The 15,280-nt window shown below is 42.1% G+C and overlaps 1 protein-coding gene across 1 annotated transcript; it reads left to right on the top strand.

The window, feature by feature from the left end:
• The first annotated feature begins 296 nt into the window (after positions 1-296).
• On the top strand, positions 297-15,280 carry rab10 (RAB10, member RAS oncogene family). Its single transcript, XM_030109549.1, has 6 exons — positions 297-1,012; positions 8,349-8,409; positions 11,071-11,209; positions 12,814-12,903; positions 13,873-13,974; positions 14,068-15,280. Exons 1-6 carry the CDS (start codon positions 886-888, stop codon positions 14,152-14,154), a joined length of 606 nt encoding a protein of 201 aa, XP_029965409.1. The 5' UTR covers positions 297-885; the 3' UTR covers positions 14,155-15,280.

Consider the following 15,280-nt stretch of genomic DNA (forward strand, 5'->3'; position numbering starts at 1 on the left):
AGCTTGCCATGAAACACTGAAACACACCCCGGCTGATGGAGATCCGCATGAAACTGGCCGCCATGTTGGATCCCCATATACGTTCAGCAAATGAGAAGCGAGTTGACTCTTGAGCCAGAATGTCCGAGCCACTCGCGCAGTAACATTTACCCTTTCTGTCACTCTAAGCCACGCCCCCTTTACCTCGCAGCGTTTGGAGTGGTAGCCAATCACGTTGCGGTGCAGCTTGGAGTGAAAGCTGAACAGTCCAGTCAGAGACGATAGGGGGCGTGCCAATGAGGTCTAGGGTGTCGCCGCGGTGGCTCCCATTCGAACTTAGACGACGGCGGTCGTCTCTATTTCGGTTCTAATCTCCCCAGTAAAAAAGCCAATTTACTCCGAGCCGGACAGTGAATTTGGCACACTTTCCCGTCAAGATTTTTATCAGCTTTTTCTCGGTCGAGCTTGTGGCGGAGCTCTGGGAATGACGGGGTGTGCCGAGAATTTGAATTAGCTCGCCGTTAGTTTGAAGAAAAGAGTGAGTCGGGGTAGTGAGAGAGAGAGGAGCCATTTTGTCCCGACTGTGTGGGAGAAAAGAAAGAGTGGAAAAGAGGAATCACTCGGGAGGAGGAGATCCTGATCTTTTTTTGCTTTCTGCTCTCATGTTGTAAGGGGGAGTACAGTCGGACTTGGGGTATATAACTTCTCGGGCGCGTTATTCGGATGGTATTTAGCCAGCTAGCTCTGCCAAAGCTAGTCAACAAATCCCAGATTGTTAACAGTAAAGAGGACCGGGGTTAGGTGGTCAGTTTGGCCAAGGAGCTGGCTTTTAGACTTCACATAGGCGTGCGAGGGTTGTATCGAGTTTTTGTATCTTATCCTGGGTGAACACAAACTGTTTTTTCAATGGCGAAGAAGACGTACGACTTGCTGTTCAAGCTGCTTCTGATCGGAGACTCGGGCGTGGGGAAGACCTGTGTGCTGTTCCGCTTCTCTGACGACGCCTTCAACACAACCTTCATCTCCACCATAGGTAAGACCCGCAGGACAGCCGCTCTTACAGCTGGCTCCACTCCGCTGGAGGTAGTTTGACAGCTGGAGAGACTCGCCTGGCACTACCCTGCAGCTGGAAATGGTAGGCAGGACATATTGCGTTAGCATGCTATCAGTAGAGACACCGAAGTCAGCCTCTGGTTGGTGGCTTCCCATATTGAGACCAAGGGGAAAGTTTAAAGGGGGAAACTGAACTTATGAGTATTAAAGTACCAAATCGTAAACAAATATACCACAATCTGTCTTATCTGTATGTTTTCTTAACATAGAAAAGTTAAAGATTGACTAAAACGTGATCTCATTTTGTCTTTGTAACGTAAACGTAGTGACGACTCTTGGTCGGTATCACATATAAAGATCCGAGAGGTCAAAAAGTCTTTTAAACACAGCCCATGTTTCTTGAAATTCAACAGAATCATTGCATGTTTTCCACGTGTCAGCCAGTCTTATCAGATCATTATCAAACAGAGTGATCTTCACTGTTGGTGGTTTGTTATTCCTAAGCTCGTTTGGTAACCGCTGTCAAATTTTACACATATAACACCTTTTACCAGATCGAAGATAAAATAAACACGGCTTATTTCATTTATCATCCAACGTTTATAAGCTATTTCAGAACTGTTACGTAGCTACTTTAACAGTAGAAAATGTATGAAGAGGAGAGTTTATGATTTGCTTAGTTAATCGGGAAATCCCTCTTTACAGTGTCAACTCAAATCCTTTTGCTTTTATTTTCATTTTCTTTATAGTACTACTGCAGGTCAGTCATAAAAACCTTTGGACTGGAAACTACCGAGAGTTTTCTGCTTGGTAAAACTTTTATGCTGTTGGACATGTAACTGATTTTTAAATGTAAACACTCGCATACTGATGGATTTTTTTCAGCTGGAATAAATGTCAGTGGGCAGCTTCTGAATTGTGAAAAATATCTTACCGGTAACTGCTGAAATAGATATTTAGCTGCCTTAAATTTAAAAACTAGACACCCTAAGCCAGCGTTCACATTTAAATGAACCATTATTCAACAACTCATGTATGTCTGTCTCCTACATGGATGGATAAACATTTTCCATAATGAGGTCTTACACCAGTACTCTTTCTTGGGTGACTCCTGTGAAAGACGAGCCAAATAGACGGTTTTCAAGAAAATGTGAATTGGGGACAATGAAGTATGACAAGAGATTCCATTAAACACGTATTGAGGCAACAGTCACTTCCAAAAGTACATCAAATCATCCAAAAGAAATATAATCAAAAGTGGAAAAAGTAATGGGAAATGGAAGTTACTGGAACAACTAGAGTTGCCACATAGGAAAGAGAGGTTGTTTTGAAAACAATACCAATGTAAATGTTTAAATGTAGTCGTCTTAGTTACCCTTAACACAATTAAAGACACAGGTTGTTCTCTTCTTGGATGTGCATTTCATCAGATATATTTAGGACGGCAGTTTTTAAATGACATGTCATTCAGAGGAGAACCCAAAGTTTTCCCTTAACTTTCCTCTGAGCTGTGGACTGAGGAGCCTCGAAGCGGAGGCTAACTTCACACTCGCCTGTCAGCATGCAGGCTCTCCGGCCTGCTGTTAGCCTGTGCTGCTAGCTGTGTAGCTTTGTGCGCTCTTGTCCAAACCTTCTTCTAACCTCTCTTTTGCTTGGACAGCCCGTTGATATTTGTGCTCTTTACTTCTAACTCGGCAGCTTTGGGAATTAAAACCGCTGTAAGTGTCGAAGGGGTAGCTGTCATGACAGTCGAGCCAGAAGCTAATAAGCTAAGTGGGGTAGCAGCACTCCAGGGCCTTGCTGTTTTTACACACTAAATAACCAGAGAGTAGGGGCCTGTAGGTTTGTCACTGCCATGAAAAGCTTACTTAAACTAAAAATTCTATAGTTTTTGCCTAATCGGGAAGCCTTTTAAAGCAAACCAGAAATACACTATTTAACACCAAGATATACTAAGTTATTTAAAATAATATATTTTCAATAACTCGTCAGTACTGTTGCATTATGTTTATTTGTTTGTATAGCAGCATATTAATGCTATTAGTGAAATTAGATTTGATTAAACTGACAACTTTTTGCTTGTTAGCAGTAACTGAATGTGTGTTGTAACAGTGGCATGCTTATGCTTTACTTGTTGTAAAAGTACAGGTTGTTCTCTGATATAAGTATCAGCTGGAAAATGCTCATGTGAAGTACACCAGTAGGAATTTTAGTACTGGTATGTAACTACTCTGTGGCTTTCCATAGTGCAGGAAACTATTAATTTTGCTTGCTGTTTTTCCCCCCTCTCCCTCCTTTTGCACAAGTATCCAAACATCACGCTCACATGAGTCAAGTGTCAAACCATGTCAAATCCCTGTGAAGCCCAAGTGAGGGATCCATTTACTCCTGTTGCTTAAGATCAGTGCTGAGTAATAATGTAACATTAGACTGTGCTTAGATGAACCACGTGAAGGTAACTGTGTGCTATGTGCCTGGCATTACATCCCTTATTCCTGGGCTAAGGTTTTATTTCAGGCCGAGGTCTTTTTTCTTAACCCATTCGTTGTCAAATTGTCCTGCCTTTATGTCCATGAACCCGCCGTCATAATGGGGGCAGCTTTAGCAGTTGACATTCAGTGTTGACTAAAGTGTTTGACATTTGAACAAGCACTGCTGCTCTGTTGCAAAACTTACCGTCACTCGTCTGACTATATGAGGATTTTCTTTGCTTGGATTTGCAATAGTATTGTTTACATGCAGTCTTGTTTCTGTAGTAAGGCGTTCCTGTTTTCGGAAACAAGATTAAAGTGCCAGTATGCTTGATCCCTTTAAAAGACGCCGTATCAGATCTCGGCCAGTTCAGGGGAAATTTGGGTCTGATGCAGGACCAGCAGTCCAGACGAACAGGTTCTCCAACAAACAACTGATCTCGACCTTTGCTTCTTTCAAGGGAGCTTTCCCGTCAGATCTGTGTTGCAAGTCGGTGCATGAATGACTCTGTGGCAACTTGAACAAATATTAAAATATGAATGTTAAGTTTTAGTAAAAACCGTGATTGCCTAGTGGCACCTGTTTCATATGAAGAAAGTGAGTCTCTAAAGCGAATATATGAATATTCATATGACGTAATTAATACAAATACTTTAAAGGTGCATTAAGCAGTTTGCTTGTTTTATGCGAAACAACGGCCCCTGCAGGCCTTGGGCATAACTGCAGCTTAGTGAAACGCTCGTGTCTGTGGCTTGCGCCCATGTATGTGCACAGAAGAGGGGAACTCCTTCCTCGCTCTTTTAGCAGCGCTCGAGTAAAATTTAAGTTTCTTTTGCCTGATGGGGTCTCTGCTGGAGTTGTGGCAGTGCTAGAAGCCGGTCTTTTCTTACGTTATGGAAGCTCCATCCTCAGTACTGCTCAGTTGTTGCTGCTAAGCATCTGGCGGAGTAATGGTGGACAAAATGAAACTTAAGGATATCAGGCCAGCGGGAGGAACGCGCATTACGTCAAGCTCAGAGCGATTCGTACCCGAATCACTCGTATTGCTGTGCCTTCAGTGCCCTGCACAGGAAAATAGGAGCAATTGCGATCTTGCAGAAATAGCTCTTGCTGCCCATCAGGCAAAGGTGAAAACGTGTGTGGGTGTGAATAATTGATAATTTAATATTTAAAACCGCGCTATTCTCCTTTAATAAAATGAAGGAAATTGAACTAAGGATTGTCTTTAGGAAATATACAGTCTCACATGTCACAAAGAAATGTGTGGATGAATTTCTAGGTTGTTGGAATTCTAATAAAGTTTAAAAGAAAAGGAAAAGTTTTAGAGTGACAGGAGAGCTGGATACAACAGTTGGAGTTTTTCTCTCCAACTATCCACATTTAAAAGACACTCAATTTGTTATGAAGGATTGGGAAAAAAAACAAGTTAATTGCATTTTGATCATATGCAAGTTTTTTTTCTAGTTATTAGGATTTTTTTTTTAAGACGAATATAAAAATTGCTGAAAGTTCTCCTACATTCATTTTGCATATTCAGCTTTGTTTAGGCTTTATTTCTAGCAGTTTTTCTAAAACTGTGGTGAGATTTGAGGCAAGGAAGACTTTCCTCTGTCAGGATCTTTGCTCAGAAGTTGGCGTTCGTGACCAAACCGAGCTTTCTGCTTCTGAACGTCACCGTAGTCATGTCAGCTACAAGCTGCCGCCTGATCTCGTCTCATGTCTGTATTCAAAACAAAACATTATGTTCAGGAGTAAATCTTCAAGAATATGTTGAGATAATGTTTCTTTTACTTCCTATCATCCAGAAGAGGGGCAGCATTTAATGAGGTCAACTTCATGTACCATTGTTGGACATTGCTGAACTCTGATAAAGAGCTTACAAGGGAAGCAATAATTCACTGCCTCTGTTTATAGACACTTTTGTAAAGTATGCATTGCCTTGTGGGTATTTATGCTGCAGTCAGTGATATTTTAATATCTCAGAATCATTTCTGTCTTCTAAGTTATTTTTGCAGGTTGCTGTTTGATCATAAATTCAAGTCAATGGAAGATTAATAAAACAGTATATTAAGCTATTTAAAACAGTTAATTTGACGCAATAAAACAAAACATTAAACTTTATTTGACCATATTGAGGTTGGAAAGGCAGACGGGGCTGGAGTCGGCTCTTATCACAGCGTTGCTACAACAGTGAAGATGAGTGAAAAAAGTCTTACCGTTTAGGAACTTTTTATGCAGACTGCTCAATCAAACCCTGCAGTTGACAGCACAAAGGTTTTCTTTTCCTTCTTTTGTCCTTATGTGAGGGACAATAGTAGATTAATATGCTGATTTAATGGCACAGGATGTTAGATAAGTTTTTAAAACAAATGGCACAGCCTTTCATAGAGCAGCTCTAATAATAATGATTACAATAACACGCCACGAGACAACGTCAGAAAGTTTTCACTTTCGCACACACAACAGGTTGACAGCTTCTTATGCGTGTTACCTTTATGTTTGAAACAAACGGAACCGGATATGTGAAACTACAGTGTGTATGTGTGCTTTTTCTGACACAGTACTCATACCTTTGGAGACACAGATGCACAGCTGCTTCTCAAAATACCCCCTCTGGAAAACCCCCCTCTCTCTCCCTCTCTCTTATCAGTCACTCATCCTCGTTTCCAGTCCTCTGTGTGTCCCTCTCTCAGTCCTTCCATATCAGAGGTTATGTACATCAAAACTGCTGTATTTGTATGAGTTTGCAAACGTGAAATAAATCATGAATAATGAGTGAAAGCCAGCAAATAGTTGGAGAAATCCATACGAGAAGACACTGTTCCCTTTGGGATTAAGAAGGGAGCTGGCTCATAAACCATTATACTCCCTATTCAAGACCTTTAGCTTCGCTATGGGTCTGTTTTGGAACATATCTTGCTTCTTTTTTTTTTTTTGTCCCACTGAAAATGTCTTTTTTCCCAGTGGTTGGCTGAATGTCTTGAAAATATGCGTATTGTGCAATCTTGGGTCAACGTTCTGGTGCACTTCTTAAGAAAAGAAAACTTGATTTGCTTAGTGTTTTCTAAAGAAACACATTATGAATCATTCCTGCAAAACCAGATTTTGAGAACTAAACTCTCCTTCTACCCCAATACAAACCACAGTATAGGAGTTTTTTTTTTCTTTGCCTCGTATCTTTTTCTTCATGTTCCTTTCCCTCTCTCTGGGGTGTGCATCATATTTAGTGACTCACAATTTGGCAGCCGGTTCCTTCATTATTCTGTGGCCCTGCCCCACCTAAACTACAGCTGCTTCTTGGACTTTTCATCCAACCACAGTTTCTGACTAGGGGAGAACCGACAGTTCAGCTTTTGGCTGGAAAGCACCGCCTGTGGCCGAACGTGAAACTGTGTTGGAGCGTCCATTCAGGCGCACTTCTCAGTGGGGTTTTGCCTCAGATGACGTTCTCACGGCCCCGATCTACTGTCTACAAATGCATTTCCATTCAGGCTCACTGCCGGCCTGATCCCGTCACGTCAGGATGCTGCTCATCGCCTGAAATGGTGGAGAAAATACCAAGAAAGTACTTTTTGTTTTAGTTTTCGATCAGGACACGAAGTTAGGTGTTAAAAGTCTTTCCAGGAATTCTGTCCCTAAAAGAACGAGTGAGTTGAAGAGTGTTGAATGAGCAGAGTGCTCTGCTGTGAGCTCTGCTGTGTCTATAAATTCAGTTTCAGCTGCTGTTGTAGCGATCACAAACCAAGCTTCTCATTTGCTGAATGAGCTTCTGCTATAATTGTCTGGTATCATGAAAGGGAAGATGCAGACTGGGGAACTTTGCGGTCCTCTCCATGTGCGGCGCGACGTGCGTCACTGCTAACTTACCTTTGACTCACGTGGCAGAAGGGATGTCATGAGGCAAATATGAACTTTCTCTTCTATAATATAGCTGGAGAATACATTGTCGGAGCACGCTGGAATTGTGCTGCATGAAGTTGGGAAATATATATTGACTGAATTGAAATGTTTCTAATAATGCATTTTAGTTGTGAAGAATAATTGCAACAGATAGCAATTCTAATCTGCATAACCACAGCTCTATTCACAGTCCAAGTTTAGTCTGTGTGAACTGTAACTCCATAACACAAATGACTCAGTTTAAGTTGACAATCCTTTGTCTTGTTGTTTCTCCAGAATTTTATTTTAATCTTAAAGCTCCCATACTTTCAGGTCCATTAGTATAGTTTCCATGAGTTAGCAGCTTTTTGCTTCAGAGCACAAGAACTTTTATTTGTAAAATTCAGAAACTGCACATTAAGGCATGCGCTCCCACAGCAGCCTGTCCCCACATTGCATTCATCAGTCTAATTCCTCCAAATAAAAACAAACGTTTTCTATAAACATTATCACCAGCACAGCAGTGTACACCACAATACCCACAGCCTCTTGACATCTTGTTTCAAACCAGCTGTGTTCAAACATGTTTTATAGTAATGAGGTTACTGCAGTGCAGATGAAAACATTCTTTCACCACTTTTCACTCCGTAACCTGGTTCGTTTGTGAGCCAGCAGTGTGCTCGAAGGCTGGAGGCCTGGGCATGACACTGCAGAATCAGGAAGAGATACTGTTATTGTCTCTGTGGTGCCAACCCTTCTCACTCACTCCTCGTTTCCGATCTCCCAAACATTTTTGTTTAGCACTTTCTGACTGCGCTCATCTTCTATTTATACTGTCGTAAGTTTTAGTGTCACTGAGTTTTTGTGTGTAAACTTTATTCATTCATTGTTTTCCGCATTTCTACAAGTGGTTACTCTATTTGTGATGGATTTTGCTGATGTGTTTTCGTTTTTCTGTTTTACAGGAATAGACTTCAAGATCAAAACTGTTGAATTACAAGGAAAGAAGATCAAACTACAGATCTGGTGAGTCTATAAAGTCACTTCACTCGGAAACAATTCTAGCTCAGAAATCCTGACTCAACATCTCGACTGAAGTAACGGCAAAGAGAAAAAGTGACTCTGGGATCTGCTCATTGTCAGAATAAAGCACAAGCTTTTTGAAGATTCCCACTGACTCCATCTCATATTGAAGCTCTCTCCTGCTGCATCCTCTGTATTGTTTCATCCACTGTTGCAAACATCACATTCAATAGTTGTTTTTCTCTCTGCTTTGCCTCTCCTTATAAAAGACTTTTTTGTGTGTGTTTATTTGCCACCATGGTGTCATTATGGGCCGCCCTAGATGTTTCACCGGGTGACGGTAGATGTGAGATTAGCAGGTAATTTATCAGGCACATGTTCAGTCGGTGATGAGGAGATGAGACGCCCACAGGTAGTTGTCATGACATTTGAAGGATCTTTTCTCTTATATCAATGGGAAGTTCGCCTGAGTTCTGACTATTGTGCGCACCTGAGTCATGTCCTCCAGTGGCTCCTTCTGTTTCCATTCAGATCTTTTGTATTGTTTTCATCTTTTTCCATCCCAAATGGAATTCTATCCAGCATGAAAACAAAGTGCACATGGTGCTCGGTGACTTCCAATCACTTCTCTTAAAGCCAGCAGTTGTTTACAGGGCTGCAAATTAACACCAAACTCTCGCTGTTCACGTCGTCCTCGAGCCGTATCACAGAGAAACATCTGGTTGACAAAGCCTCCCTCAAGCACAGAAGTATGTGAGAACAGGAAATGGTCATCTGTCAGTCAGGAGGTCTGCTACAGGGTTATTTATCATTGTAGTCCACAGCAGCTGGAGCTGACAGCGGAGCAGCTTCATCTGGCAAGAGTCAAGCTCTGAACCAACTTGATTATACAGAAGCCCGTGCCTGAGACCTGCTTTCATAATTCAAATGTTCAAACAATGAGAATTCTGTGAGTCAGCTGAAGATATGATTTAAAGAGATATGATTTAAAGAGAGGTTACAGCTGCCATCGCAGGATTTCATATGACTTGAAGTTTCACATAGTCAATTGTGGTTGGAACATTTTGAGTCAAATATACAAACAGTAATCAGGAGGGAGGTGTTTCTGCGCAACTGTAAACACATCTTCCTCCTCTTTCATTCAGGGCTAATCTTTCAGCATTATCTGGTCCACAGAGACACCTGTGCCTCCACTCCCTCTCTTATGTAAGGACGGGCTCACAATAGGAGAAGAAGAAGTGCTTTGCCGTGCTTTGGGCTGTTTGTCAAACTCAGTAATTTAAATACAGTGTGGCCGGCTGAGGGTCTGGGAAATTGTCACAGGTGATTTTACTGTTTGTAGTCAAACAATTAGGAAAATAACTCGTTAACTCTTAGAAGGGATAGATTTCATGTATTTAGGGCTTTGTCTTGTCTCGGTATTTTCTAATTTCCTGGGGCCAAAAGTGTCCAACAGAAGCACAAACAGGACATATTTGAGTCGTAGACAAACCTTTTCAATTTTGACATTCAGCTCAGGTTAGTCAGTAAAAACACAAAACTGAGCCCCACGCTGGAAGTGAAGGGTCTATTTTGGCACAGTTGACCTTAGAGAACCTTGTCACCTGCGTAGAATATTATAGTGACATGTTTGGCTTTTGATTGAGATGAATCTGTCAGTGTAAATGGAGACAAATATAAACAAACGACACAAGTAATCTCGTGCCTGATCGTATTTGATGTTATTTATCTCTTCTCCAGCTGTGTGACCTGCTTGTTTTTCCTCTCTTCCTCCACTGTGACTGGACTAAATCAAACCGACGTATCACCTGGCCGTGTGCTCTCGCTCACCAAAACAGTTTGAGTGAAACTTAACTTTCATTCAGCCTCTTCATATTTTGCGATTGCTCAGGAAACGCCAGCGTTTCCTTTGCTTGTGGAGCTCCTGGGCGTGCTCTCAGTATCGGCGCTGATGGATGGAAGTTGGCAGGGCTTCCCCAGATAGGGAAATGTCACAGTGGAGGTGCGTGCTAGTGCAGACGTGTGAGGGACATGGTTAGCCCGCGGTGGAATTGAATGTGTTTGTACGAGGTCCAACTTGACTTCTCTGGCTCAGCGGGCTTCTGCAAGCGGAGCTCAAGTTAAATTAAATGAATACTCTGAGTAACGCCGGCGCTCTGAGCACAAAACAAATCACTGTTCTGAGACCCCGTCTGAACTGCACTAATGTGGCATGAAGTTTTTAATCGGCATCTATTTGTGATCAAAATTCTAACACAAAACATTTCTGTCACACCTTACGATGGACTGTAGATAAAATTTGTCTGTTCGTTACAAAAAAAAATCGAGAGATCCTCGCAGCTCTGCCCCTGAGCTCCGTATTCCCTCCCCTGCCCCCGAAACAGAAGTGATCCATCGATCATTTCCTGCTTCATTTTTTGCATGTCATGCTTTTTGAAACATTGACGAGTCAGCCATTGGAGTATTGATTTTTTTTGATAAATAAAAGATGATTGTTTAAATTTGTTTTCCTATGTCAGGAGAGGTTTTTAAATCTTACACTTACGTATGGCTCAGCTGAGCTGATAAGACCTGCAGTCCTCATGAATAATTTGTTTCGAGTGTTTGAGAGCTGCGTTTGTACACGCAAAACGTTGTGTAAATGAGAACATTCGCTGTGTGCAGGGACACAGCAGGCCAGGAACGGTTCCACACCATCACCACCTCCTACTACAGAGGAGCCATGGGCATCATGCTGGTCTACGACATAACCAACGCCAAGAGCTTCGAAAACATCAGCAAATGGCTGCGCAACATCGACGAGGTAAAATCCCATCTTTTATTTTCCCATTAGGAGAGTCAAGTGTTTGCACGCCGCTCGCATCTTTTGTTTTTCTGCCCGGCACAATGGCCCAGTGATAAACGGTGCGCAGGAATGCAGCCAATGTGACTAACAGGCCGGCCACGATGTGCGCAGCTCGCTCCGGAGCAGGAGTGTGTGACTAAATCCCATCAGATGAGCCAGATGTCCATTTGCATCTGTATCAGCGTTAGGAGCACCGGAGGTGATTTTACTGTTGCACTTCCTGAATGTCACTACGAGTCGGCGTTCAATTCAGGGTCCTCCAGACATAACAAAGACACGAATCCGTGTTTTAAACAGCTTTTAGGTGAAATAGTGGAGAAGGACGCTGGTATAGTCCAGGTGAGACAGAGTCTTAAGAAAGTTAACGTCACTTTTGTGGCAAATAATAATAATAGAGATAAAAGATGTAAGGTTTACTATCATCAGGCTGCACTGATCCAGAGTTTTTTACATTGTTTGGTTATGACACAAGCTGTCGGTAAACTGTGGTTATCTTGTCTGCGTGTCTGGATCATCGTGTCTTCCTGGTGTTTTCTTTATTGTTGCCTCTCTGCCTCTATTTCCCGTCGCATTGTAAACTCGCTCCATCTCGGTCGTGATTCATATATTGTACGAGGAACATTCCTCTGGGGTGCAGTCAGGATCAAATGCACTGTGCTAGTAAATGTGACAGATAATAGATATTCCACAATATGTCTTCATTTATCCAACAAAACACCGTAGTATTACGACACACTCTGCGTCAGAGAAGGCTGGGTCAGATCAGGCCGGACTCACAGCCTTTCTTCTGATTGATCTCTTCTTTCTCACCCTCGCTCGTAAAGATCTTTGAATCTGGTTGAGGAAGATAAACAGAATGAATTCTCTGAGTTCAGCTTTCCTCATGTTGCTTTTTCACTCTATGAAAAAGTTATTAACCAAAACCCTTTTGGCTTCACCGAAACCAGAGTAATACACGTTATTTAAAATGAGAAGTCGTCCTTGTGGAGTTTGTACATTCTGCTTTTGCATTGATGGATTTTCACCTGCAGGTGCTCGGTTCCTTCCCACAGTCTAAAAACATGCATTTTAAGTTATTTATTGCTGTTTTGTTAGTGAAGATCAGCTCCAGCACCCTGCGACCTAACTTTGATAAAGAGGGAAAATACCGTTTTATTGGTTTTGTTAGATTGTTTTTTTTTTTTCCACTTTACCAAGCTGGACTCTGGGTCCGCCGGGTGGAGTTTCCTTACTTGACTCCGTGGTCCACAAAATGTTTTGCATGTATTTAAAGAAACATTTTCTTTATTTTGGAGCAGATCTGGAATTACTAATACCAGGCGCTGTAGTTTCAAACGCCTCCACCTTGTTTGCGTTCATTCGGTGGGTGTGTCCTTGAGTGTTGACTCCACCGTAGTTCAGCCCTGATCTCTCCTGGTCTGACAGCTGCTGAAAGCAGTGGTTGACTTAACTTTTAAATGAAATGCTGCACGTGTGACAAATCTCTCTAAAAATCTGCTCTTTATTCTGCTTTTTTTTTTTTTTTTTTTTTTTTTTTTTTTTTTTTTTTTTGTCCTTTCCAGCATGCAAATGAGGACGTGGAGAGAATGCTGCTAGGCAACAAGTGTGACATGGAGGACAAGAGGGTTGTACCAAAAGCCAAGGGGGAGCAGGTGAGGCGGCGCCGGCGGACAGCAGATCCTGCAGGACTGCAGAAACGTGACGCTTTAAGTTGTCTGCTGATTAATTAAAAACTGGCCTGTGTTTACAACCTGGAAGTTAGCTTGTGTTTGTCTCGGCGTGCCGTGAAAGTTTGTGTTTATCTGCTGGAATGTGAAAGTCTCCTCACGCTGTCCTGTGTTTATATCTGGAGCGATTCATACCGAGACCTGGGGAAACGTTTTATGTTTGAAAGTCAGACGTATGGGATGATTTGACTGGACTTTATAGAGGAAATGTTGGGAATAACGTCAGTATTTCCCAGCGTGTAGATTTTCAGCTCACTTGAACTCCTGCAGGAAGCATCTTCATCATTAATCTGCACTTCAATCACAGATTTTCCTGTCAATATTATTATGCCTTCTGAATTGTGGTCAGGGTGAAATCGAATTCCATTTATTTAGTTTTTATTTTCTGCTACTTTGTTGAAGTTTCTTGAAGTGCTTTTTTTTTTTTTTCATTGCAGTGGAAATATTTCCAAATCAATATTAAAGTGATGTAACTTGCAGTAAATTATTGATAAAATCAATCATAACAGGGGACGCTGTTAAAAAAACCTGCCTGACTGCAGGCAGCAGTGGGAAGCAAGAAGGTGTGATCTTCTGTTTTGATATTTAAATTTCCTGGTGCGTTCAGGCTGCAGGAGTTTCTCCGGCAAAAACACGAGGAGACGCGTTTCCACCTCGGCCTGATTTTTTTTTTTTTTTCATCATGAGCGCAGATTTAGTTCAAACGTCCATTCAGTCTGCAGATTGAGCAACATCAGATCTATTTACTCTCTCTCTCTCACACACAGCCCTACCTAGCCAACCTGAATGTATGAGTGATACCTGATCCCCGTCCTGCACAGCAGGGGGATCAGCAGCTTTATTTTTGGGCGTCTTCAGAGCCGTCCTGACTCGCTGTTCTTCCCCGTGTTGCAGATTGCGAGGGAGCACGGCATTAGGTTTTTTGAGACGAGCGCCAAGGCCAATATCAACATCGAGAAGGCTTTCCTCACGTTAGCAGAAGACATCCTCAGAAAGGTGAGCGACAGGAAGCAGAGCAGCAGGTTGTCCTCGTGTGTGTGTGTGTGGAACATGTCCACTGAGGTTGGCGTCGTGTGTTTTGTGTCCCAGACGCCTGTAAAAGAGCCCAACAGTGAAAACGTCGACATCAGCAGCGGAGGCGGAGTCACAGGCTGGAAGAGCAAGTGCTGCAGTTGAACACCTCCTGTTTCCACTCACTAACGCACTCACGCACACACACACACACACACGCACGCACACACACACCTACACGAACACACACACACTCACTCACTCTAACTGCTAACTCTCTCGCCCTCTAACCTGTCTCATGAGTTTTCTTGCACACTGACACTCTGTCTCTTTATCAGAATAAAACAATAAACCACCTCACTTCTTTAAATCCCCTCCTCTTCCTCCTCCTCTTCCTCACCATTCTTCCTCCACTCTGCATTTGATGATTGTGTTTATTTCTGATAAAAAGAGAAATCCAGTCACGTTTCTTGTCATTTGTTTTAAAGGTTGTTTAAAAAAAAAAAAGAGGAAAAAAGTGTGGAAAAACCAGCTCATATTTTTATTATTTCCTTTTTCCTGAGCACACCTGGTTGGTCACCCTCACCCTCCTCTCTCCTCCTCCTCCTCTTCCTCCTCCCCCCTGACCCCCACCCACCCACAGCACTCACTTTCAGTCAGAGGAAATCAAAGTGTTAAAAAAAATTAAATAAAAAGAGGAAAAAAAAAGGAAAATCAAACAAAAAAGACCAATGTAGGATTAACATTTTGTACACTTAGTGAGGTTTCTGTTGTCTAACCGTATTTGGTCATTTACAATTTGTTACCAAGTGACAGAGGCGTGGCTAGCCCCTTTTGTATGTGGGGGGTTTTAATTTTGTCCTGTGCCTTATATGGAAGACAGGGGCGGGGCTGTGTGGTGGGCGGAGCCACATCCACCCAATGAAATTACGATTTAATAATCTGTGCGTTCAGGCTTTCATCAGGAAGGAGCCGAACTGCAGCTAAAGAGTTTGAATTTCTCCTCCAGCCAAGAGAACGGCATTATACAGTATGTCCTGTTTATCAATGTTTTATTTTTATCTGTATGATTTATTTTACTTTCATCTTTTGTTTTGGTTCCCTATTTTGTTTTTTCTTTTGTTTTTTTTGTTTTTTGTTTTTGTTTCCTGCATGCAGATTTCTTTGGGTTGGAAACGTTTCTGTAACATTGTGTAACGTTTGCCACTGGGTAACTGTGGGCGGGAGGTACAGAAGTTCTCTTTGGAAATTCAAACAGTTTTGCAGATCCATTAAAAATAAGCTTGTTTAA

Source organism: Salarias fasciatus, chromosome 15, assembly GCF_902148845.1.
Source record: "Salarias fasciatus chromosome 15, fSalaFa1.1, whole genome shotgun sequence".
Taxonomy (NCBI): Eukaryota; Metazoa; Chordata; class Actinopteri; order Blenniiformes; family Blenniidae; genus Salarias; species Salarias fasciatus.